General features: G+C 39.4%; 1 protein-coding gene across 2 annotated transcripts in view; it reads left to right on the top strand.

The window, feature by feature from the left end:
* Positions 1-6: 6 nt before the first annotated feature.
* The window catches only part of LOC100742267 (nesprin-1), a 63653-nt gene continuing 37241 nt past the window's right edge, over positions 7-26418 (top strand). Inside the window, exons 1-14 of one of the 2 annotated variants that reach the window (XM_033320920.1) lie at positions 7-795; positions 18239-18300; positions 19056-19151; positions 19231-19314; positions 19454-19546; positions 19954-19977; positions 20289-20467; positions 20945-21332; positions 21420-21566; positions 22014-22554; positions 22983-24666; positions 24835-24943; positions 25103-25117; positions 25230-26274. In XM_033320920.1, coding sequence (XP_033176811.1) covers positions 120-795; positions 18239-18300; positions 19056-19151; positions 19231-19314; positions 19454-19546; positions 19954-19977; positions 20289-20467; positions 20945-21332; positions 21420-21566; positions 22014-22554; positions 22983-24666; positions 24835-24943; positions 25103-25117; positions 25230-26274 — 5143 coding nt within the window. In that variant the 5' untranslated portion in view covers positions 7-119. The remainder of the gene's footprint in view (positions 796-18238; positions 18301-19055; positions 19152-19230; positions 19315-19453; positions 19547-19953; positions 19978-20288; positions 20468-20944; positions 21333-21419; positions 21567-22013; positions 22555-22982; positions 24667-24834; positions 24944-25102; positions 25118-25229; positions 26275-26418) is intronic. The other variant, XM_012386060.1, reaches the window with a different exon arrangement.

Genomic DNA, 26418 nt, shown 5'->3' on the forward strand with positions numbered 1-26418 from the left:
TGCTCGCACGTCACAATGAATTTTCGGGCTGGCTAGCCCGTAGAGGGGACGTACTCGCATGAACATCATCGGCGAGAAACCTCTTTGAGACACGGTGGTGGTTAACGAGGTGACGAGTCATGTCACACACACCATCGAAGAGCGCGAGTCCAGCCGGCAGCCGGGGTAGCCCTAGCAGCCCGAGCACGCCACGTGGAGGCCGTCTCCGCGATAGGGTCAACTTCTTCATCGAGCTGTTCGAGGATAAGGAGGCTAGACGAAATGCCGGACAATTTAGATCGCCGACGAATCCCAGACCTTCGTCCGGACCTTCTTCGCGACCATCCTCCAGAGCCAGCGATTCGTCGTTCGAGGAGAGCTTCGAACGATTGGTGGAAGAAGGTGAATTGAACGGTTCGAAGGTGGTCAAATTTGAGAAGATCACGATGCGAAAGAGCGTGAAAGAGATCGGCAGCGGTGTGTCTAGCTCGCAACAACGAGCTTTACTCGCGGAATCGAGCAGAACACCGAGCGAGGAACACGCCCTCGAGGACTCGGCTTATCAGAGTCATAGCCACGGTGCTCCGAATTATGGGAGTAAATCCAGCTCGGTCACGTCGTTCACGAGATTTCCATCCGAAGAGAGTTTGTCGCATAAGAAGGGCAGTAGCCCTCAGCATCATCTGGGTCTGGACGATCGAACGCCGTCCGAGTGGTACGCGGAATATCGTACTCAGAGCTTCCAGAACGTCGCCACCAGGATCGAATATGTGCGCAGTAAGAGCGAGTACGATGCACACATCGCCGAAATTAAAGGTATTCCTTTTTGTTTCTTCGATCCGCTCTTTGTTCTTGCTGACTCCGATCGGGAAAGAGGGTGTTGCCGGTGTTCACACACCAACAGGGTGTGTTTGATTTCGGATGCGATTGAATATCGGTTTTTAACCTTTCAATGATTTTCTTACATCTTGTAATTATTTTCGAATAGAGGAACTGTTTCATAGTTCTTGTAAGAATTAGATATGTATTTGGTTGGAATTTCAGTTACTATAAGGAGAATCTTCGAACAATCTGCATCAGGATCGTATCATGGAAGAAAGATATTCCTGATATTGTGAAAAGTATTCCACAGATACCGATTTGGTAGGCGCTGGTTCTAGAATTTAATCGATTCTTGTCTTAAATTAGTCGTAGACAAAGTAAAAATGAATTTTCTTAGTATAAGGTCAAGGATAGCGGAATTATTCCAGATATCGTGGTATTTCGTACGTTCTAGAGAAATAAAAACAGACGCTCTTATCGAATTTACGTAACTCTGTGATTCTCTGTTCCGTTAAATATGATATGTCATTGTCATTTGTACAATGCAAATTGTTGTAATAATGAAACTCGTGCTACGCGTGTTTTCGAGTTTCTTCGTAAGAACTCCCACGAATCGCTTTGATTCGGTGGAAGAACAACTTCCACCACCTCTCCACCAACTTTACGAGCCACTGTCGCGACTGCAAAGAACTCCGACTTTGTCTAGCTCGGTGTTAGCACCGGTCAATACTAGGAACGTTGCATCAGATAACAGCAACAATAGGGAAAAGATGATAAGATTTCTTAAAAGGGTATAAATATATAAAGATCGAGGTTCTTACGTTTTCTTACACATTCCTAGTATAATTATCCGTCGTTTGTTCTTCGTTTTGTCTTATTATTCGATAAATTATCCTTCGTTTAATTGGCCGTTGATTCAATTGATCAACGACTTCTTCGAGGTCCACGATCGATCTATTTACACTTAAATGGGTTTTGTCGGTTCTCCGATAGTTGAACGCTACGGTTGATACCTTCCGGTGACGATGATCGATCGCCCGTCGTGGAAATTAAAATAAAATTACGCATTGACCTAGATTCACCGACGACACACGATGGCGATTCATTACTCGTTAGTCTGAAAGGACGCCCTAGGTCCTTTTTATTCTTTCTCACGTTGACAATCCACGGTTACCAGGCGTGCGGCAATAAAAATCGATGAATCTCCTTGTTACAACTTTATTCGATTGAATTTTATCGGGCCTTTGTATGTATGAAATCGGTTTAATTCGTATCTGGCTGGAATCAAGTTGTCGTCAAGACACGTGTTTCTCTGTGTAGCTAATCGATTTAAGCCAAGTCCTAATTATCAAGATACATATGGTAGCTTAATTAGAACATGAAACAATCTTAAGCCAAATCAAATTTTTGTAATCGATATACGTGACTCGCCCCTAAGTGAATATAAACTTTTACCGTACGTACTCGACCACTTTAATTCGAATTTAATTCGATACTAACCCAAACTCAATTTTTCCAATGAAAGTACAATGCTTAATCCAAATCTGATACAATTTGAATCTCTTTCATAAAGCTACGTTTTCTGGTATCTTTCCCAAAGGTACCTTCAAACGCGAAGAATTCATTGTGGCTCGCGTTAGATAATATTTATCTGTTAAATTGCATAATACCAATCGATGTTACTGTAATACCATAACACCTACGGAAATAGATCAATGTTACCATAATACCCGCTGAATCCTATCGAAATCAGTTTACTTCGTATTATCTCAAATTTGCATCATTCCCCTCAATGTAGAACATTTTCTTACTGTCCATTGTTTTAGATAATGTCACGTAATCAAAATTTCCAATTAAGCGTGTTACGCGCCGATATTTCGACATGAAAAATAAAATTCCAATCTCTCGAGTCCTAATTTCTTTCCATCGTCTCCCCCGTTTTCAAATCGCGTCGGAGTTTCTCGCTTAACAGAAAGGAAGGGACGCGGACGAAGAACCTGGCTTTCTCAGCGATCAATAAGTTATTCGCGGCCGTTAAGTACCATATTAGCAATTCCCTCATGGGGACCTCGTGGTACTTTTCTTGGTGGCGACGCACGTTCGCGACCAACCGGATCGACTCTTACGAAACCGTGGCGAACACGGAACGACGTCCTCGTCGTCGCAAGAACTTGAAATAATCAGCGAGGATTAGATAAGGGAAAGACGTTCTTAACTGGTTTTAAGTCTAAAATAGATAACGCGGAATGCAGTCATAAGGGTCAGACCTGGTTAAACCAGTCGTTCGAAACTCGACGTAAGGATAAAGGTCTGATACGTCGTTGCCATTTTCCGGTGATGCGGTATTTTGCAATTTGGAAAATTTATATTTGTGGTATTAAAACTACTGGATTTGTCGATATGACGAATTTTTTATTCTTTATAGAAATTTGATAGATTTACATTTTTCATCTGAATTGCTGGTTAAATGTTTTGGAAGTTACATCGTTCGCCTGCATTGGGCTTCGTGTCGCGTAAATCTTTATCTTCTGTGTTTCTTGATTGTCATCGTTGATCGATAACGTTAATTTGCGGTTTACGCTCGATAACGTTGATTTGCGGTTTACGCTCGATAATCGCATTGCCCACGCTCAACACTTTGCACTACGTGGGATAAACCGGAAAGATCGGTTGTCGACAAGTCGACAATATTTTCATGGCCACGGTCGACATCGCCGGTGTTCAAAATACGTAATATGTAGAATACGAACAATACGAGCTATTTCGCTGTAATTTTCCCACACTACATATTCATTATTCGAATAAAGTGTCTAAAAACTCCTTCTAAAACGACAGGTAAAGAATAGGATGTCTGCGATTCAAACATTAAAACTAAACGATTGAAGTATAAAACCTGTCCAAAATGGAAGCTCTTAGCTATATATTTTAGAAAAAATCGTATCCATCAAATATATCCTTTGAATTTTATGAAATCGTTAACGATTGAAAAATCCCTCAAAATTTATATCTATAAAATTTCTATGAAAAAGTAGGAATCTTTTTAATTTTATGAAATCGTTAACGATTGAAAAATTCCTCAAAATTTATATCTATAAAATTTCTATGAAAAAGTACGAATCTTTTTAATTTCATGAAATCGTTAACGATTGAAAAATCGCTCAAAATTTATATCTATAAAATTTCTATGAAAAAGTACGAATCTTTTTAATTTCATGAAATCGTTAACGATTGAAAAATCGCTCAAAATTTATATCTATAAAATTTCTATGAAAAAGTACGAATCGGTCGTTTTGACGATGCTGCTGGCATAAATGCCAATCGATATCAACAAAATTAATAAAACTAGTCAAACATCGTTCCGGTGATTCGAAAACGAAAGTCAAATTCGAGATCCTGTACAAAGGTTGAATATTAAAAAACCGCAAAATGTTTGCGGTCGTGGTATCGAATAGCCATTGATTGGTTGTGCTTCGTTTACGAGACGCTGGTCGTTATCTTGACCTAACAAGCTTCGTTTTATTTGCATTCGTGAGCAATAGACCGGTTCGTTGCCCTGTTTCTCGATCAACCAGAAAACGATTCACATATGGCGACTATCGCGACTAACGTTTACCGGTATCGGTGCCAAAATGTATCCGTGTCTCTTCAAATTTTCGTTAACTTTGCTTTGCTTATTCGCGTCTGATTCGGCTACTAAACACCTTGCGTCTAAACTTTCCTGATAACTTTGCTCTACTTTTTCCTCGTTTTTCTCAAGCAGAACATTCAGGCATGCTAAATTACTTTTTTACAACTTTCTTGCCCGTCTACTCAACTTTAATTCACACTCGTCGACATTTTCATTTAGGTATCGCCGTTTTCACTCCCAGCTACGTGCTATCATATTCAGCGAAACATTCAGATTGTCATAATCTGCACAGTCATCTTTTAAACCATTTTTTATTCGACAGAAAATATTCGAAATTTGATATGAAACGGATTGAACATTTTCAAACTTCCTGTGATATGCAGTCACTTTTAAAACATTCCGTTTTATAAATGGCACATTAAGAAAAACTTATCGAGATTAAAAAATTATTGTTGAAATAAAGTACGCGATATAACTGTATGCGATATATTTATTTGCTAACGGAGATAATCTTTTCGTAAGGTGCACGAAGATTTCTACATCCATCAAAGATCTCTTTAATGTTATCCATGCGTTATTTAAAATAAATTTTCTAAATCAATAAAATAAAGAATTACGTTAATACGAGCTTAATAGAAATTATCTCCTTATCGGGTTCAGCCTTCGGTTAAGAACAAAATTTTCCTCGTCCAGCTAATGTAATATAAATAGTCGGCGATATTTGCACGTGGCAGAAGTACAGAGAGCGCGAAAACAGCGGGACAGTGTTCGATTTAATTGAACATAGTCTTCCTTGATCGGGAGGACGGAATCGAATCGTCGGCGTTCAGATAACGCGAACAGCGGCCACGTTAAGAAAAGAACGGCGGTGAGAGCGAGGTCAAGGTCTCCTGCGGTTCTCCGGTCCCCTAACTTATTAAATCCTTACGTCACCACACGTTGGCCAACGTACGAATCGGACGTTCATCGAATAGGCCTTCGAGTAATCGGAATCTCAGTCTCGTCTTTTGTTGGAATTCGTAGGTATCGCGTGGCTCACTTGACTAAGCGTTTTAAAAAGAAAAAATATGTTGCGTCAGCATCTACGATATTACGCTGACAAACGATCGTCGTTATGCGACACCCGAGTCTTGATATACGAATTTCGTAGGAAGAATCGAGGAAAAGAAGGTCGAGGAAAACACGTCTGTTTTTGAGAATTTTTTAGAATCAGTGGAGTTCTGCCTACGGTTTGTAATGTACAGATGAGTAGATTCAGCGACAGTAGTGGGACCAACCGGTCATTCGGGCAATAATTAAAACGCCAACTTTATTTTTTTTTTATTTTTATGATTTTACGTTATTTAGAGGTGAATAAAATTAAAGTAATATACATGAGCTTGAACCGAAGATATTGGAATGAAAAGCAAGCACAGTGGAATAGTACTTTAGAAGATAACCGCTGAAGTAATCGATGAAATATTAAGTATATGGATTTAGAACTAACGAAACTCTTCTGATCATGGAACATTAAACGAAAACAATAAGCAAACGAAAAAAGCTGAAAATGAAATCCTCGATTCTTGGAAGAGATAAAATCGATATAACAAAATGTTGGATAACGTGATACGCTCGATTTCATGACAGACACCTTAAGTCAGGTGTAATAAATTGGACCAAGGGAACGAATGACAGTTGCGTAAAAACGACGAGGTTCGCTGTCGAAGAACAAACGATCGTTTGTCATCAGCGATGAAAAATACACGTAACGATTGTTAGGATTCATGTCGAGGCAGTGTGTTTCAGAATCTGACACGATCGAACGTAGTATTGTGTTGCGTATAAAACGTAATATAGTAACTCGTATTAATAGTAAACGATGACGTTATTGGGCGTCAGTTCAAGGCTACTCTCCGAGCGTACTCGCTTTGTCTGGAACCTTTTGCTCCGTCTTTCCTTCTCCAACCTTTCCCAGTCCTATATTTTCTCTCTCTGTCAGTCATATTTTGACTGTTCTCGTCTTTCTTCCATGTCTGGTTTTTAAGGCAATCTTCCGTTTTACGATTCTTCTTCCCCTTCTCTCGTTTTACGATCCCCTTCTTCTTTTTCTTCTTCTTCTTTCGTTGCTCGATGAAAGGCAAGATTCTGCAAACTTTCCATATTTCTCTTTACACAAATTTGCTTGATTATTCGTTGTTACCGTTGAAATTATTGTAAATCCTTGTCCACGCTTTCGATCGTGACGGATGCGATCGAAGATATCTAAAATTAATCGAGATATCTTTCATCATCGCGTCTGACGTGAGTTATTATATACATTTGCTTGGAATCTTTTTTGGCGAAGGCGTCAACGTGGCGTCAAAGTTACCTTTACATTTTCTTCAAGCGAGTCATTCTGCTTCGAGCATCTTCGTTCATACGTTCAATTCGCATATAATTCATATTCCATCTACGAAATTCCAAATTTATTGCTTCGAGCTTATAGAGAACTCGAGAGCTCTCGAGAGCGTAAGAACTAACAGCAACTCGAGAATTAATAATTCCAATGATCCTAGTCTAGATAGAGATCTTCTTTACACAAATTCTAAAGATTACCATCGTCAAATAAAAATTGCACGAATCACACGGTAAATCAAGAACAGTAGATTACATTGTTTTTCTTTTTATCGTATCGAAACCCGTAACGAACGTTACGGTAGCAACAATTTGTTCCTCTCGGTATTGTACGCTATTGTTCTTTTCTTTAACGATTATAGTGTCTATAAAACATCGTGAACCATACAAAACCATATAGAAAATATTTTACGTCTCACAGTCACGGTCATTATCTCTACAAAATGAATAACCGATTTACCAATTATATTTCAAATAAAGGAAACAGATTACAACACGTTATTTTGCTTTTCATCGCGTCTGGCGTATCTATCTGCTTCCGTCCGGTTTCTCTCGATACCGGTTCTATCTCGTCTACCTGCTACAGACACCAACCGTTTCGTTCTATCTGCAGCTAGATCCGCTAACTTTATCTTCGTCTAGTCGGGCTGGTTAGTCGTCTGAACCGAGCGAACGAGAAGCGCGAAATTGCAGAGCGCGCGATTTAACAAGGGGGAAGGACTTCCTGATGAGGAATCGGCGCAACCTGCCAATCCAATTGGGTCGATCGATAATCTGCTAGCGAGCCGGCGTTCATATTACGGGGCTTTAATCGCCAATGAAAGACAAATTCGATCCAAGATGCTACGAACAACGTGTTTCTCTAGGCTTCGTGGTAATCGGATTTCGTTTCTTTTCTTTCTTTCATCCAAAGTCGTACAAGTGATACTTTACATTCGCGTATTATCGTGGATGATCCATAGGTTTGATAACGATCCGATAGATCTCGAAGTCGATAGAGATAGATCGTTTCGTTCGCAAATAAAAGACGAAAGGTACCAGGTACCTCGTGTTAATCGAATATTATTTTTTTACTTTCTCTGATTTTTCTCCGACGCCAAGTCAGATCTTGAAAATGGCGGGGGCGAAAATGAATAAAAACGAGGGAAGAATTAACGAAATAATATTTAGCGATGGAAAAGTGACCTTTGGCTTATTCGTACGAAAGACGATCCAACGCCTGGTCGCTCGAAATCTCAATTTCTTTTTTGCTCGCCACGGTAATTTAAAACAGCGTCGTATATTCGACAGTAGCGCCTTTGATAATTTATATTTAGAACGTAATACTTTAGGTGTAACACTCGCGATGTGGCATTTTTGCGCGCACGTGGCGTGCAGGTGCGTTCCCATTCAGAAACGCCTGGCAATTATCGTCGATGAGCTCGCAACATCTTGGAAATTGAATGGAGTATTCGTTACTAGACCAAACATAGACCAAGTACCTCCCGTTAAGCGATTACCTATCCCTTAGACACGTGATGGACAGGGTTAAGCCATTACGACAGCTTGCTACCTCTATATTCTATATTCGTCCCTGGATCATTGAAAATGTCGTGCCAGGGACGTAAATATCATGGAAAAATAAAAACGAAATTCTTGCCACTTCTTTGTAGTAAAATAAATAAAAGATAACGTCAATAATGACGTCATTCTTATTTTATTTACTCTGTTAAGTCATAGTAATTTAAGAAGCACAATTTGCAATTTTAATAAACACTGATGTAATAAAAATGAAACCCTCTAATTAGACGAATCCACCCTCTAATGGATGGTCTGAATATTCTTTTTCTTATAAAAAGTTCTAATCGATACTTGTAGGTCGTAACTACAAGGCCAACGCCGTAACTAGATCGCTTTTTGAATCGAGACGCTTACAATTGGCATCGTGAGATACTTGAGAATGAAGTTACGATAACGTCCAAAACGTTTGAGATATGCCAAACCCCGTAACAGAACTGAACGGTGGAATTTAATTTAATTTAATTTAAATGATTACTATGTCGATTTAAAGTTCCGATGTCTGACCAAGAACCGAACGAATCTACCGAACGATTCTAATGGTCACAGGGAACCGATCGATAACGTCGCGTCGATGACATTGCTCAGACTCCTAAACGTCATTTATTCGAGACTTTAATAAATCACTGGCGCGCTAACCGTCATAGTGCAAGAGTTGCACACCACCAGCCTCGTGTTCTCTATTTATAGACGTGATACTTTTATTCCAAACACGTTGTTAGTTTCAAGAAAAGTTACGCGATTCGAGATTCGCTTCTCCGTCTTCTTCTTTCTCTCTCTTTTTATCTGTCGTCTCAACCTTGCGAATCTCGTTAGAAAAAACGAATGTTCCCCTTACTACTCGACCTCAATCGACTGGCGTACGAGCGAGTTTACAGCCTATTCGAGGACGAACGTCGATTTCATACGAGGATTAATCGCAGAAAGACAACTTCGGCAAGGATTTCAGCGGTCGAGGCACGGTCGTCACGCACGCCACGAATTTTCTCCAATTTGCTCGACGAGCAACCATGGTCGGCTGGCGGCATGCGATCTTCATCCCCTCTGCACTCTCATTAGCAAGTAATTAACAAACAATCACGCGTACAAACACACGGTCGTTCTTTTTTAACGGAGAGCGATCGTAATGACCCGGCATAAATTCCATTCCTTTGTTTCATTTCATTTTTTAATTTATTATTTCCACGAAGAATATTCCGTTGCCTGGAAAATTATTTAGGGGAAATACTGCTTCGCAAATCGAGCGGCGAATATTGAAAACTGTAGGAAGAATAGGATTTGTCGAATTATGGAGATCTATAGAAATTTTATATTTTCCCTACTCTAGTAAGTTATCATTTTGATAATAAACTAGTCTCTTCTAGGTCGATTTTTCTGATTATCGAAAATTAATTTTTTATTTTAATAGTTCGAGAATGGAAAATATCGAAAACTGGAAGAACAGATTGACGTAATTTTTGATATTTCCTCCCGATGGTTTTTCTTGTTTCCGTTGATCGACGAAACCTTTCGAAAATCATAATATCGTAGTTGGAATGAATCGATCGAACGAGTTATTGGCTGGAACTCTCAAAACTTCGACCCTCGAACACCTCTCACATCGTGTGTGCAACTGCATGCATAGTAAATGGCGTGCAGTTGCATTCGATAATTGGAAGTTAGGCTTTCGCGTTCTTACGAATGCGGCTCTTTAGGAAAGTCGTTGCAGTGAACATTATTATCCCGTTGTGTAAACTTGTTGCTGAAACGAGCTCGTGAGCCATTTTCCACGGTAATCGTCTCTAGAAACGTAAGTTAAGAATCACTAGACGTACTTCACTTTGATACTTATCTCTTCGTAATGTATTTTTGAAACGTTTTCAAGAGTTTGAGCATCGATAGACGTGGAACGTATCACGATGCGGAGCTTAAGTTTTATACATTGCAGTTTCAGTTGTATAATAGATCAATTCTCTTATCGCGCTGGGAATGTCAAGGCCTTGCTTCGTTATCACAACCACCGTTTTGTGATCATACTTGTTTAACGATCGTGAATTTCTTTCGCTAATATGACGAAAACAAACGTTAGATTGCCGTCTGTGATTAATTGTTTTTTTTCTCTTTTAAGTCTAATTCTTTTACTTTTATAAACTTCCAGACATTCTGAGAAAATTCTACGGTATTTCTTGATGTTTCTATCATACGACGTGGTATTTCAAAGTTATTATTTTCGATCGTTATCTACATCAGAATTATCTATGACACAAAAGCGCGACTGACGAAGCGATAAGAGAAAAAAGGCAAAATTGAAATGTTACTCTTTATCTTCAGATATTATGTTTCATTCCTTATGATCTGCTGGGACACAGAACCGTGTAAATATAGAGTAACAGTGGTGTAATAAAAATACACAGAAATACACGGCTGATGAACCAAAGGAAATCGTAGATTCGTCACGGGTATCGTTTGTACGTCGCGATCAATTCGATATCCTTTGCAAACAGGAAATACAGAGTGGCTGCGTGATTCCTTTCATCAACCAACAGTAGTTTACTGTACGAAATCAACCCTAACAGATACGAGTTTCCTTAGTTTACTATTAGCTGGTTTTTATCAAAATCATATTGTGTTTCTATTTATCCGATTAGTACATTTGATTAAGCTTTCAAATGAGAAGCAACGATGGAGAATAGAAATACATCGACGATTAAATTCGTAATGTGCGTTTGTAATTTCACGCAAAACTCCAGGCAAAATATATGAAAGAAGATAAAATGTACGAAACGACGTAATAGAATCGGCATAGAATACGTTTTATACGGAGATCGGAATGATATGTATCGGACGAAGTATTTCAAAGATTCAAGCTGTTAGAGTGGACGTGAGACTGGAAATGGGACAAAGTGATCGATGAAGCAGACATCCTTCTTCGAAAGGATCGAGAAAACGGACAAGTTCACAAGATTGCAGTTGGACGGAGTGATGAGAAGCTCGAGCCTTGTGAAATCAAGTCAGGAAAAGAGAACAAGGTGAGATGACGAGGGGAAAAGCAGCCTTGCTCGATTTTCCCTTTTTCAAAAAGCATTTTCTGTTACACGGCCTGGGATTACCGGATGATCGGGACCGGAGAACCTTCGTCAATTTCACGAGATTGCAGTCGAGCAAAGAGAATAGAGGCCACGATCTAAAACGAGAGATAAAGGAAACTATCTATTATTTTCCTCGCTGGATGAAACATAATTTACCATACGAAATAAATAGAATTCTTACTCCGTCATGAACACCTATCTGTGTTACTAAATTGAACTCAAACAAAGAATTATAGAGAATAGAGAGAATAAAACGAAAAAAGAGGAAAAGAATCCTCGAGTTGAAAGGATTGGACTTTAGAAAGAGAAAAGAGTGGGAGATAGAGAAAAGTTAATATAATCAAAAGAAAAATGTCGATTATCTTCCTTCTCAAGGACACCTACGAATTGGCTCATTAACTACGCAGTTTACGTCAATCTCCATCGATTTTACGAAATCGAAACGAAGAAAAGGAAGAAGGTGATTCGCACGAAAAGGAAAAGGAAGCTCGATCGATTCCCCCTCTCTCGTAAGAGAGACACAGGCGCTATCAAGCATATGAGGTCATCCACGAGAATTTGTCTCATTTCACCGATCTCGCTGTCTTTTTCTCGCCTTTTGCTTTCAACATCTCTGCGTTGTGCAGGCTGAACGAAAGCGCTAAAAATACGAATTTATATGCGCGACTCGTGTTATGCGTGTGCCTCTTCCCAAGTAAAAAAAAAAAAAAAAAAAAAAGGGAAAGAGGGGAGAAAACTGAGATCATTTAAAAATGTCAGACCTACCGTTCGTCGATGGAAAAGGAGAAGAGACGACGAGTATACGCGGGCACAAAGACAGAAGAACTTCTGGAAGGGGAATTGCTTAATTTAGTGCTTTATTAATTGGCCACGGGTTGGACTCTGTGTAGGTAGCTACCGAGAAAGATATATTTTTAAAAAATCTTCGGTATCTCGGTCGAATGCAAATCAGTTACGAATACTTTGACACATTTGTTTTACACGTGGATCCTTTGCAAACGATCGAACTAACGTTATCGATCGAATTTTTCGAAATATCAAGTTTCAGGTTGGCATTATTAATGAATTCGTGAGACTATAATATACGCAAGAAATGTCACGAACATCGAATGACCACTTCTGTCGGGCTTCGACGTGATCGTGTCGATTGTTTCTGTTTAATTACGTTTGGTAAAACGTGACTCGGTTGCACGTCTGATACCCGTTATCTAGCGTCGAGACACGTTCGCCTTGTAAAATAGCGACTTAACGAGCAGATTGCAACGTTTCGTTGGACGAGTGTGCGCAAGTTTAAGATAGGTCGGAATTTACTCGTTGCTGATGCAATTTCATATCTTGCATTTTGTATATTTTACGTTTTAACACTTTTTAGTGTTACACTACAAATTACAGATAATTTCTATTCCATTCAAAGATTCATCTACGAACACTGCTTATTCACCATACAATAAGCAGAATGGAAAATTCGCAGACAAATAATTTGGCGATGAAAAGGTTAAACATGAGCTATGCACGAGCATTTCTAACACAACTACTTGCAAGCCTAATGATCATTAGCATATGAGTACGTCTATACGTCCGTTATGCGACGCACAGTAGATAAGTAGCTTGCTTAGTCAGACACGGCCTATTGAATTATATTTTTCGTGAAAAGCGACCGCACCTTAGGGACGATGCAACCAACGGTAAAAGTCCGACGAATGCTGACCTGAAAATACGAGGGGATTAATCGTCTTTTCGTCGTTCAGAGACACCGCCATTTTACGATGCACGCGAACACAGTCTCGATTCTTTTTTATTCTCTGCAGGAACGTTATATTCGACCGTAGCAGCGTACGAAACGTATTTCTTTAAAATTTATCGCACGTCTCCCAATGGCTACGACTCCCATTATCGTTCCATTAAGCCGCCAATAAAATGTCAAATCCCCGTAATTTACAACTAATAACGTAATTCCCTGTTTACACTCGGTCTTACGACTCATTCTCTTTTCCTTTTCTACTTTCAATTTCTTTTCACCGGGTAGATACCTCGGTTCGGTCCATCCTCGAGTTTTTGCTCTCGTCTCCGATCAACTAGCCGTCACGGTGAACGGTTAAATTACATCGTTGCCGCGAAACGTGTAATTTTACGGTGCATTACGTGTGCATCAATCACGTGCTCTTGTAATTTTCCCAATGCTGTGTGAATTAATAAAGCGGCCGCGGCTAATAGATAGTCCAGAGCTTTAATCGTTTCGAGATGGATTTTTCTTTTAACAATAAATATATAGCAACGATACGATAACATAGATCGTATAATACACTCAACTTTGATAAGATATAGGTTGGTGGTAATTTTTTAAATACGATATGTACGTAGTTCCTTTTATCGTATAATAGAATCCTATGTTCCAGTGGATCTCAATCCAGCCATTTCCTTAAGTTACCGTGCAATATACAGGGTGGTTGGTAACAAATGGTGGTACGAGCTGAAAGGGGGTGATTCTACGCGAAAAAAGAAGTCGAAAATATAGAATAAACATTTTTCGTTCGAGGCTTTGTTTTCGAGAAAATCGACTTTGAATTTTCGCTCGGTACGCGTGCGGTACGTTACAACGGATCTCACTGTACATCGTTGTCTCGATGGAAAAATTAAAAAATAAGAAATTAAACAAAAAATTTTTATTCTATATTTTCGATTTCTTTTTTCGCGTAGAATCACCCCCTTTCCGCTTGTACCAACAGTTACCAACCACCCTGTATATTGTACCATTAGTCTCATAAAGGGTGTCTTTCATTTAACGCTAGTTGCGTCTTTCTCTCGACGTGTCATCAATGAGAATATCGTTCGCGTGATAATAATAGGACGTTGATATAGTGGCGAGTAGAAATATTCGAGTGTCGAATTATGTATATGCGAGTGCTCTCAACCATATTTAAAAGCCCTGACTCATCTATCACGTTAAGATACAAGAAATAGCTATTAGCAAACAATACGATAGCTTCCCACGAGTGGCCACCATGATCTACATTTCTATAGCCTCGATCGAAGAACTTGATGCTCGAGGTTGCCTCCCCACCATAAATCCAACAATATAAAATTATGGGACTTGAGCATTATATGAATATTCAGATTATTTGTCTGCTAAAATATCGCATTAGCATGTTTATCGCGGATTCGTCATCTTTAATGCTGTACTTGATACCGTGCAATACTTGTCTTTATACTATAAAATTTTACGTATGTGTTGGATACGAATTATTGTGAAATATTGTTTCGTCATTTCGTACCACTTGGTTCGCGTTTTGCGCAAAACCACATTGTACATATACCATGAAAATTCATATGTTTATGAACAGAATCAAAGAAGCAGGACCTAGACTAACTAAATAGTACGTCGAGTACTATACTATATGTGTTTTTGTATCTTTAAATTGCTCATAAATGCGTAAGAGCTCGTGGTGTATATACAGGATAGTTGGTAACTGGTGGTACAAGCGGAAAGGGGGTGATTCTACGCGAAAAAAGAAATCGAAAATATAGAATAAAAATTTTTTGTTTAATTTCTTATTTTTTAATTTTTCCATCGAGACAACGATGTACAGTGAGATCCGTTGTAACGTACCGCACGCGTACCGAGCGAAAATTCAAAGTCGATTTTCTCGAAAACAAAGCCTCGAACGAAAAATGTTTATTCTATATTTTCGACTTCTTTTTTCGCGTAAAATCACCCCCTTTATTTGAAAATTTGAAAATTTGAAAATTTGAAAATTTGAAAATTTGAAAATTTGAAAATTTGAAAATTTGAAAATTTGAAAATTTGAAAATTTGAAAATTTGAAAATTTGAAAATTTGAAAATTTGAAAATTTGAAAATTTGAAAATTTGAAAATTTGAAAATTTGAAAATTTGAAAATTTGAAAATTTGAAAATTTGAAAATTTGAAAATTTGAAAATTTGAAAATTTGAAAATTTGAAAATTTGAAAATTTGAAAATTTGAAAATTTGAAAATTTGAAAATTTGAAAATTTGAAAATTTGAAAATTTGAAAATTTGAAAATTTGAAAATTTGAAAATTTAAAAATTTGAAAATTTGAAAATTTAAAAATTTAAAAATTTAAAAATTTAAAAATTTAAAAAATTAAAAAAATAACGTCAATCGAGACAACGATCTACAGTGAGATCCATTATAACGCACCGCACGCGTACCGAGCGACAATTCAAAGTCGATTTTCTCGAAAACAAAGCCTCGAACGAAAAATTTCTGTTCTATATTTTCGACTTCTTTTTTCGCGTAGAATCATCCCCTATCCGCTTGTACCACCAGTTACCAACCACCCTGTGTAACCTGAAAGTACAAGCCAACTCGAATCCGCGTTGTGAACTTGTTAACACGCAGCCATGGAAGAATAAAAAGCATTTGACGACAATGTGATAATAGATTTTTATTGACATAGAATAGCGGGTACGAGGAAAATATATACTCCGACATAGTGCGTCTAACGTCTTTTCTTCAGACTATAGCAGGAACACGCGAAAGGGGAACAAAGCAGCGTGTAATAAGCACGTCTGTCGCGAGAAGTGACAGAACGCACTGTGTATGCAGATCACGTATGCGTGCCAACAGCGTCTACACACGAGCTTCTTCGTCTTGCACGCACGTGCAGCGTGAGCACTTTTTAATTGACCCTCGGTCCCTAGCGACTTTTCCTCTTGCGAGCTTATCGACGCCAACGATCCATCGTCCAGCGTGCTCGTTCCCAAAATAAGAGCGATACATCCCTTGAAACGTGATTTATAATACGATTCACGATAGAGATTACGGTGTTTTTCGCGGGAACACCGTAATTAGGCTTGGTCTGAACGTTTTTCGTACGGAGACGAAGGGTGCATAAAATTAGAAACCCTGGGAATTCTCGAATTTTGCTTGTTCCGAGCCACTCCGCGGGAGTTCCCTGCACTTTCGCATTGTTTACGATCGCTCGAAATATTAACGTGTAAAATATTAACTAATTAATTCCCACAACTATTCTTAGAAAGTTGGCAAGTTCGAAAGAAAAAGGAAATTGTCCGATCACGGGCATTTTTTATATTCCATAGAATAAAATACGTTTCAGAGTATTACAAGCGATCGAGTATGCTGTTAAATTGCAAACTAATAGACGTGGTGAGAGATAAGCAAGATATTACCAGACGGAGTCTATCAATGTCACGTGTAGACCACAAACGTTTCTTTAACGAAGGTATTTTAACGTCGATGTTGCGAAGTGAGTAGCGTAGTAGTATGCGTACTTTTACCTACGTTTTCTAGAACGCGAAAGGATAATAAGACAAGTCCGAGCATATCGTTCCGTATGTAAATTTTGTAGAAAGTATTACATTCTTGATTATCTTGATAAAAAAAAGTTTTAACTGCAGCGTTGTAAATGGGAATGAAATGACACAAAGGTTAACGCAATTGAGAACAAACGTATGCTTTCTCAGCTATTAATAGCAAAAAGAACATACGTAAATGGTTGGCAAAAAATAAAACGGCACATTGGTTCTTTCAGCTAGAAATGAATGAAACTCTATCGTATACATGATTCGGGCTACCTGGAAAGATATTTTAAAGGCCCACGTAAGAGCGTGAACGTTTACTGCCAATAAAAGCAGTCTATTCGACGCGGCATACGCGCATGGCTAAATTTACTACGTGGGAAACTGGTTTCAGCTACTTCGCGGCGATACATTCTCTATACCACTCTGATCGCCAGTTTTTATTTTCCAATTAACCATTTAACAGAAGATTCGATCAGTTTATACGCGTGATACGTGGAGCAATACCGATTTCAAGCTGAGAGCGTGATTTCTAACTCGGTTTACAGTTCACACAACGCAACGATCACGAGGCTCCGCAATTGTCGATGACGTAATGACAAGACTGTACGTAGCATTTATTCAAACGCTGCGTACGAATATTATCGCCTATGTTTTCTCGCCATCTGCATCACGAATTTCGTCGAATATCGTGTCATAATTATTCTTGGATTTCAGAGGCCAATATCGATTATTTAACGATACGGTATTCGAATTGCAAATTCCACAACAGTCACGATACCTATAACTATAAGATCACGATACGTATAAAAGATATTTTTCAAGCTTGATAAAACCAGTTTTTTCCTATGTGCTCGCTTATTGCGAGAATTAATGCGATTCGTTTATGTATTCGTGCGTAGAATTTTCACTTATCTCGAAAGGCATTAAGGGGACTAAGTGTCGCGAACGATAATGAGAACCCAGACAATCGACATGTTTCGAATATCAACGATGACAGATTTACGAAGACTTCTCAGTTTCTGAAAACGCTTGTTTTCTTTTCAAAAGAATCTTCAATGTTTTGCCTGTATCAACAATTAACAGATGTTATTAAATAATTGGTCGAATTATTTGTAAAATAACGCTTAACTTAACTTAATTTGTTAACTAACTTAATTTGATAAACAAAACTTGTTTATCCCTCATGATGCTAATTCAATTCGCATCTTGAGACGAATTCACATAATGCTACAAAGTTGATGCTACCTCGAGATAAATAGTTAAATTTACAAGCTCTTCCACTAGAAATAAACAAACTGAAAATTCTCGCACAATTAGACGCAAACTTACTAGCGTCATATCGCAAATAATAGAGAGACGTGGAAAATATCGTTTCTTAAATTTAATTGATACGAGGAGCAGACGATTAAGATTATTACTACGAAAATATCAAATTGCTTTTAAGATAAGCGTAGATTTAATATAATTGTGTCGCCAATTTATAAAAAATTCTCTTCTTTTCTTTTCAGACGAACAAGAACGAGTACAGAAGAAAACTTTTGTCAACTGGATCAATTCTTACCTTTCTAAGGTAAGGACAAGCAGGCAAAAATTCAGATAAAACTCGTAGAAACAGTTTTCCGGAACCAAGTGACATGACGAAGAACTCGAAAAACCTTCCGGTTGTTTCTCTTTCCGCAAACGATCTCTTCCCTTCTAAATAATTCCCATACACCGAATGTTACGCAAATTTTCTTGCCTCTTTTTCGTTTTTTATCGTCCCTTCTATATAATAATGCATCGTTGAAATTACTGCTCATCACGAATATCAGAAGTTCGGTGGAATAACTCGTGCCTGGCTCGCGAGTCTCGATATCGCTCCCCTACTTCCGCACTTCCGGATACTTCGAAACTTGAATTAGAAATCCCGGAACTCGAGGACGTGCATGCCCCAGAACCGACACGACATTGCGTTCGATGCTGTCCTCTGATCGAAATACGGAAGATTCACCTGTCGTGCTATTTTTAATTTATCCAGAAATACACGCACAAAAACTATAAAGAAGATTCGTTCGTCACGAAATGAAATCCAATTCGATCAGAAACGTGACGTGAATTTGAGAAATTCCATTAACATTTATTTCCTTCGAATTTATAGTTACGACAAAATTTCTCGTAAATAATCGTAACGATTTCGTTTTCTCTCATACAGCTAGGGATGTTTGACGATCATATATTTTTATTTTTTTTTTTCGAAATTTTTGTTTATGAATTCTCGATTGTCGTATACAAGTTTCGTTGCGAGTAGCAAGGAAGGAGAGTATCGATGATCGAAATCGCTTTCAGAGAAGTCCACCGCTTCGAGTGGACGATTTGATCGAGGACCTCAAAGATGGTACCCGCCTACTCGCATTGCTTGAAGTTTTGTCCGGCGAGAAGCTGGTAAGTTTCAGCAAACGGTTGTCCTGTAACTCTCGATCGATAAAATATGCTCGTACGAAACGCGTTTGTCTGTTCGCAGCCGGTGGAAAGGGGCCGAAACCTGAAGAGACCGCATTTTCTTAGCAACGCAAACACAGCGCTTCAATTCTTACAGAGCAAAAAGGTGAGTAATCGTACTGTTGAAAAAACCAAAACCAGAATTCTGAAACTTCAAATGTGAGATTGAAGAAATTCAAATTGAAAATTGTTGTATGGCTCGAAAGGCGTGTAGTATAATATACATTTGTGACTGTCTGTTGCAGATCAAGCTAGTGAACATAAATTCGTCCGATTTGGTAGACGGACGACCGCCCGTAGTGTTGGGCCTGATATGGACCATCATTCTTTACTTCCAGGTAGACGTTCTTCCATTCGTACAGTCGAATACAATCGAAGCTATTGAAAAAATCGCACACGTATTACTAGAATGCGGTAGTTGCTTAAATAAGACGCCCGTGCCACATGTAACATCGAATTACATAAACGCGTTACGATATCCGCGCGGCAGCACTGCGACGATCGTTTGCAGCGGGGATTAATTTGCTTGTATCACGAAGTTGTTCGATCACTTTTTTCCTACCCAATTGTTTCGTGAAATCTTAGAGGAATAATTCTTTATACGAGCACACCGTTCTTTTTTTTAACCAAATTTTTTTCCACTTAAAGTTGATAATTTTTCATATTAACAAAATTAATCCTCGTTAAGAGCGAAGTAAGAAATTACATTCCATTCTGCTAACCGTATTTATTCCATGAAAACAAGCTACGATCGAAGGATCGAAGGAAGGTGAGTAGCTAATTAAAAAAAAAAAAAAGAACTGAACCAAAAAAAAAAAAAAAATAAAAAATAAAAAAAAGAAAAGAGATTGCCGTCTAACCTAACGAAGTTTATATGAACAGTAAAGCCGTAGAAAAAATCTGTGTATACAGAGGAGAGTATTAAGTTAGCACGCACCTACATGATCTTACGCATCACCCTAGTACGCACGCTAGTCCTTCCCTTTGTGAATTTTTCTGTTCTCACCCTCGATACCCCGACCTTGTTGGTTGTTGTTCGAACTCCATATTTCGCGGTCCACTGATCGCGCGTTTTTCTAGATCGAGGAAAATACCAGAGCTTTGGAATACCTTGGACATACGTGGGGTAGTCAGAGCAGTTTAGAGAGTCTTAGTACCCAAGGATCCGCGACCAGCGAGAGGAAACGCATCAGTAGCGAGAAATGGAAACAGGGAGCGAGGAAGACACTGCTTCAGTGGGTCACCAACGCTCTGCCAAAGTCAGTATTTTATATATAATCTTTATATTTAGCTATTTGTCGTTTAATGTCTTGGTGTATAATAGGATTCCATGTAATTTGTGCATTTGCAAAAAACGGGACACGCAACAAAATCCACCGCTTTTAACACACTATTAAAAAATGTATCACTGAAACTAGCAGAGTATTTAAACTGACCAATTCATAATTTTTCGTCAAAATTTTATCCTGTTTATGTGGTGAATTTCTAGCCACGTGAATGATTCTTTTGTAAAACGCAAATGAAACATTTTCGTCTTCGCATTGTATGTATATCCTTTTACATATCCTTCGAGTTGATTTCTTTGATACCAGTTTCACGCTCTAGTCGTTGAAAGTCCTGCCATTGGAAAGAAAACCAGAATTAAAGCGTCGAAAATACCGTTAAACCAGTGCTAATATCGCAACACTGATAATTTCCTAATTTACAAAAAGTAAACGTTACTTTTCTCAACACAGGGACATCCAAGTGCGCGACTTCGGCGAAAGCTGGCGTGACGGCAACGCCTTCCTGGCCATCATCGACGCTATCAAGGCGAACTTGGTGAACATCGCGGCCATGAGAGAAGCAACGAACAGAGCTCGTCTAGCAACGGCGTTCGACGTGGCCGAATCCGAGCTGGGTATCGCCAGACTTCTCGATCCCGAGGACGTCGACGTTCCCCAACCCGATGAAAAATCAATCATGACATACGTGGCTCAGTTTTTACACAAATATCCGGAGCCAGGATCCGCCGCTTCCGATTCGTTCGCGGCCGTACAGCAGGAGTATGATAATCTGCTTGGTTGGTTGTACGAAAGGCTGAAATACCTGGAACAGATGGGTAGCTCCCCGTTGAGTTATGATGTATGTTTTAGTGTCTGTACGATTATTTTAGTAATCGAGGAACAGCGGTTTTAATGGTGTTTTTTTGTTTGAATTTTATATTCGAAGGAGTACGCCGCGTTGAAAGCAGAAGTCGAGCAACAGAGGGTTGTGTACAATAAGCTACAGCGTCTCGTCGAGACGCCTAGCATGATCAGCATCACGCGGGACTCGTGGAAGCACGTGCAAGATCTGTGGAAGACCCTGGAGATGCTGGTGAGTTGAAATTTTATGAGATAATAAATAAATCTATTGGGATGATTTAACAGTCAAAACAATGAAAATTTCGACTGGCAGCTCTCAGTCTGATTGACGTTCATCTGTGTACCACGTTCGATCATCAAAGTTTGAGTTTAACAAATTAATTATGAACATTTATCGCTGGGTAGGCAAATTGCATCGTTGACGATCCGAGTGAAGTTTCAGCTCAGGAACTCTATTAATATTGAAATAAACTTTTAATGTTTTACTTAATAAATGATCGTTCGATGAATGGATAAAAGTCTCGGAAGATTTTCAAACTTTTTAGAAATCCGGAACAGTAAAACTTAAATATCAATGATTCGATGTGTGTATGGAGTGTGAAAAAATATGTTTGCCCATAAAGAATTAACTAATAAACGTAACTTGTATATAAAGATATTTTCTATTCGAATTTCGCAGATGTTACGCTGGCTCTGGCTCCTAGACTCCTATTTGCCAGGTGAATTAGGAGTCGTGGGAAGATGGTTGTGTCGCGCAGAGGATCTTCTGCTATCCGACAACGACATCCCCGAGGAAATGACAGAAGAAACCGCCAACATAATCTCGAATAAGCTCGAGGAGCACAAAAAGTTTTTCCTCGATCTTCCGTCCATGACGGAACGATTTCAAGCGGCGAGAAGTAGCGAGGCCGCGTTGAAAGTACATCCTCAACAACTGAACGAAATGGCGACCCGATTGGATAGTCTGGCGAGTCGCGCCGCCAAACGTAGAATCCGACTAAAGTTCCTGGAGCATAAGTGCTGCCTTATTGCTTTCTTGTTCCTAGTTGAAACGAAGTTGAAGAGTTGGAGCGTGAAATACGATACCGAAGAGAGTGTGCACCAGATGTTGGAGCAATATAGAAACTTCGTATCGCGAAACAGAATTTTCCAGGAGTTCCAGAAAGCCTACCTGGACATGCAACAAGTCGTCGAGGACTACAAACGCGAAGGTGACGTAGGTGAGCGGTGATCTCTGTAATTTTATTGATTTAGGCCACGACATTTGTCCATTAAAATTTACAAATTCTCAATTTTGTCAATTAATTGTATTTACTCATCCGATGTTTAGCGTCTGTTATTAAAGGTAGAGACACGAAAGTACAGTTTTCTCTGGGATACCAAAATGCTCTGCCTTAAATTAAAGAACATTTTTTTGAGTTTAAATAGAGATATTAATAACAATCGTTAGATCGTAAGTCAGCACGATTGATAGTCTTTATTAGGTAAAACACACGATACAAAATTAATACGGAGCACTTTAAGATTAAATAATAATTATCGTAAATTACCGTTAGTCATCTACGATTCGACGATACCAATTGAGAGTTATAAATTCCGATCGTGGACAAACGTTTACTCTACAAATATCTGTTTTGCTATGCCCTAGACACTGAAGAAAGAGCGAGCATCGATCGTTTCATGCGAGAGACCAGCGACAAGTGGAAAAGCGTGTCCATGGATCTGCGTTGCGTGCAAAGCATGCTTGAGGAAGTGGTAGCATATTGGCGTCGCTGGAACATAATCTCCGATGAGTTCGTGACTTGGTTGAACCGTGCTGAACCTGCCTTGAACCTTCCCGAAGAGGACAAAATGGAATTCTTCCAAGATATAAGCGTGTGGAAAGACAAACACCAACAATTGTCAGACACAGTGACGTTCTTAATCGCCACATCCGACGAACCAGTCGCCTTGCAATTGAAGCAACGTTACACGAGTCTCGCTTCTAGATGGGACTCGCTGTTCCAGGAAGCGAAGCAGTACATGCACGCTGGAGACGTGATACGAAATAGAAAAGACTACAGACAGGGCGTGGAAACTTTACAAAAGTGGTTGAGAAACGTTGAATTGGCGTTGTCAGCTACCGATCTAACCTCAACCGAGAAGATCAAGGCCTACGGTGAGAAGCTGCAAGTCTTCCATAATGAAGTAGAAGGAATCGAAGATCTTTTCAAGAGTATCAGCAAAAAATTCCAGTCACTTATTCAAGATTTATCTCGAGACGAAGTAGACAAAATGATGAACACCCTGAAGAAAGAGAAGGAGGCGTTGGTCAAAGTACGAGCCTTAATACCGATGCAATTGCATCTGTACCATCAACTTCTGGTTCAGCAAGAATCTCTAGAAGCTGGCCAGAAGGAAATAGCTGCCTGGTTGGACGAAGCAGAGAGAATGTTGACCAATGTCGACTTATCAGGTGGTAGAGAGCATATCTTGGCTCAGTTAGAGCGGCATAAAGCCTTCTTCTCTAGAACTCTCTACTATAAATCCATGCTGGAGTCTAAGAACAAAGTATTCTCCAGTATAGTGAAGTCTGTGGACAGTCACGCGGATGTAGCTACTGCAGAAGGTGGCAGAACCCTGAGAGAGTTGAACGAACGGTTCAATCGAGTGTCTCAAGCGGCTCAGGCATTGGAACAACGGCTTCAGGAAGCTGTTAGATGCTGGGCCAGGTTCAAAGAATGCGAACGACAGGTCTGTGAGTGGCTGTCGGTCGCTGAAACCATGATGAATGACAAACATACCGATAATAGACGATCTATAGAGTATCACAAGAACTTCTTTAGCAATGTAAATGAGAAGTGGATCCAAGACTTTGTGAACGCTGGACAAGACTTGAAGAATATTCTGCCCGTTGAGAAGCAAGCTCCTATTTTGGAAGCTGTCGAATCGCTTCAGAAACGTTGGAAGGAGGTGTTGACGTTCGCTCCTCTTCATTTAATGAGACTCGAGTTTCGCCTGGATGAAACCACGTTCCTGCAGTACCTGAAGGAGATCGAGGTGGAGGTGAATTCGGAACAGCAGGCTTTGATGAAGAATGACAATGTCGAGAATATACTGCAGAGGAATAAAGAGTTTTTCGTGAACCGTGGTACAGTTCTGGAAGTAGAGAAGTGCCTGCAGACTTTGAAGAAGATCAGCAATGCTTATAGCCAGCTGATACCTAACGATACCAGTTTGTCTGAGGCTGCACAACATGCTGAACGCCTGTGGAAGGATTCCGCTCAGAGAGTGGAACGTTTGAGGGAACAATTGAAACAAGTGCCTGAGCAGTGGGCTGCCTATAAGAAAAAGTAAGTATCGCGAAGGCTGTGGATCATCTATCGTTGACCTATAGTAAATTTGAAGAATTTCCATTCTTCGAATTATCTTTTTACGAATCTTTTTTATTTAGATTTCTATTTTTTACGAATTTCTGCTATCTTCGTAAATTTTTATTCATATACGAATTGTTGATTCAGATTTGACGAGATGGTACGATGGATGGACCATGTAGACAGTAATCTGGCGACTATTCTGCACGAGGTGAATACGCTGGAGGAATTCGAAACAGAAAAAACGGTATTCCAGGTAAGGATCATCCTTATTCTTACTCTTAAACAATAATAGAAATTTAGATGTGTGCATTACAAGGCATTGTTAACGCGAAGCATTTTTCTCTTCACCACGCACGTTGTATTTAAACATTTCTTCTTCATTCTCTTCTTGTATTGCTTACACTGGACGTAGGTTCAAATGTTAACGGTAAGTATGATCACGTACACTCCACCATGAAAATTCGATATAAAAACCTCACGTTACAATATCCAAGATAAATGTGGCATATTAGAATAAATTTCTTCAAATTATTCAACAGAAAATATGTAGAGAAGCAGACAGCAAGAGGGAAGAGATGAAATGGCTGGTCCAAACCTTGGATAGCCTGACTTCCAATCGTTCAGATCACGAAGCCCTTTCAGAGCAGAACCGTTTGGAACAGTTGATTACTCGTTATAAGAACCTCATACCAACCATAGAAATCACCATGACGAAAACCGATATCTATTCGAAAAGCTACACGTACAGAAAAGAAGTGCGCGAGGTGTGCACTCTTTTGCACAAGGTCAAAGATCAATCGAAGGTGGACGTAGTGTCTGAAATTCCGGAGACCTTGCAGACCGCGGTTACTCATCAGGAAAGCCGTTTGAACCAGTTGGAACAACAGAGATCAAATATCGTGAGCATGCTTCAACGTGGTAAAGATCTTTTGAAAGACCAACACGCGCCTCCATTTGTGTCCTTGGAGGTTCAGCAATTAGAATCAAGCTGGAATGATACTTATGGTCAGAGCGTGGAGACCTTGAAGTCTCTGAAGAGCTCGCAGAAGTTGTGGAATACTTACCTGCAACAGAAAGAGGAGATCATGAGATTAATCGAGCAAGCTGAGGAAGAATTGAGAAAAATCGAGTCGACTACCTATTACGAAGCATCCCAGGTATCATCCGACCTTCAGAGTAAGCAGGACTTTAGCTCCACATTGAGAAAATCCACCGAAGAGATGATGAAGAAGCTGCAAGAGACGTACAGTCATTTGACAGAGATTGCACCACCTGAAAGAAAGGAAGTACTGAAGAAAGAGATCACTCAAACTGAGAAACGAGTGGAGACTACCCTGAAGACCGTGCAGGAGAAGGTTGTCTATCTGCAGGAGCATAGTACCAGGTGGAACAAGTTCCAGGCGAAATTGAACGAGTTACAATTATGGACGCAACAAAGTGCGCCTCAATCGATTGCAGATGCGGAAAACTTGGCGACCACTCCCGAAGAAATGGTTTATAGAACTGAGATCTTGCAGAAAGATATTCAGGAGAGAAGCAGGACGTTGAAATTCCTCGAGGAGGAATCGGAGAAACTGGTGAAAGGTACGAACGAAACTTTCATTATTTTTTGCTATATCTTTTCTTTCAAATTTCTTCATGATAATATTTCGTATTTTTATCATGTTTTAATAAAGTTTCAAACAAATTTCTCATTTATACTCGTAGAGTATGTCGAAAAATTTGGTA

This window comes from Bombus impatiens, unplaced genomic scaffold (genome assembly GCF_000188095.3).
Source record: "Bombus impatiens unplaced genomic scaffold, BIMP_2.2 scf_0377, whole genome shotgun sequence".
Taxonomy (NCBI): domain Eukaryota; kingdom Metazoa; phylum Arthropoda; class Insecta; order Hymenoptera; family Apidae; genus Bombus; species Bombus impatiens.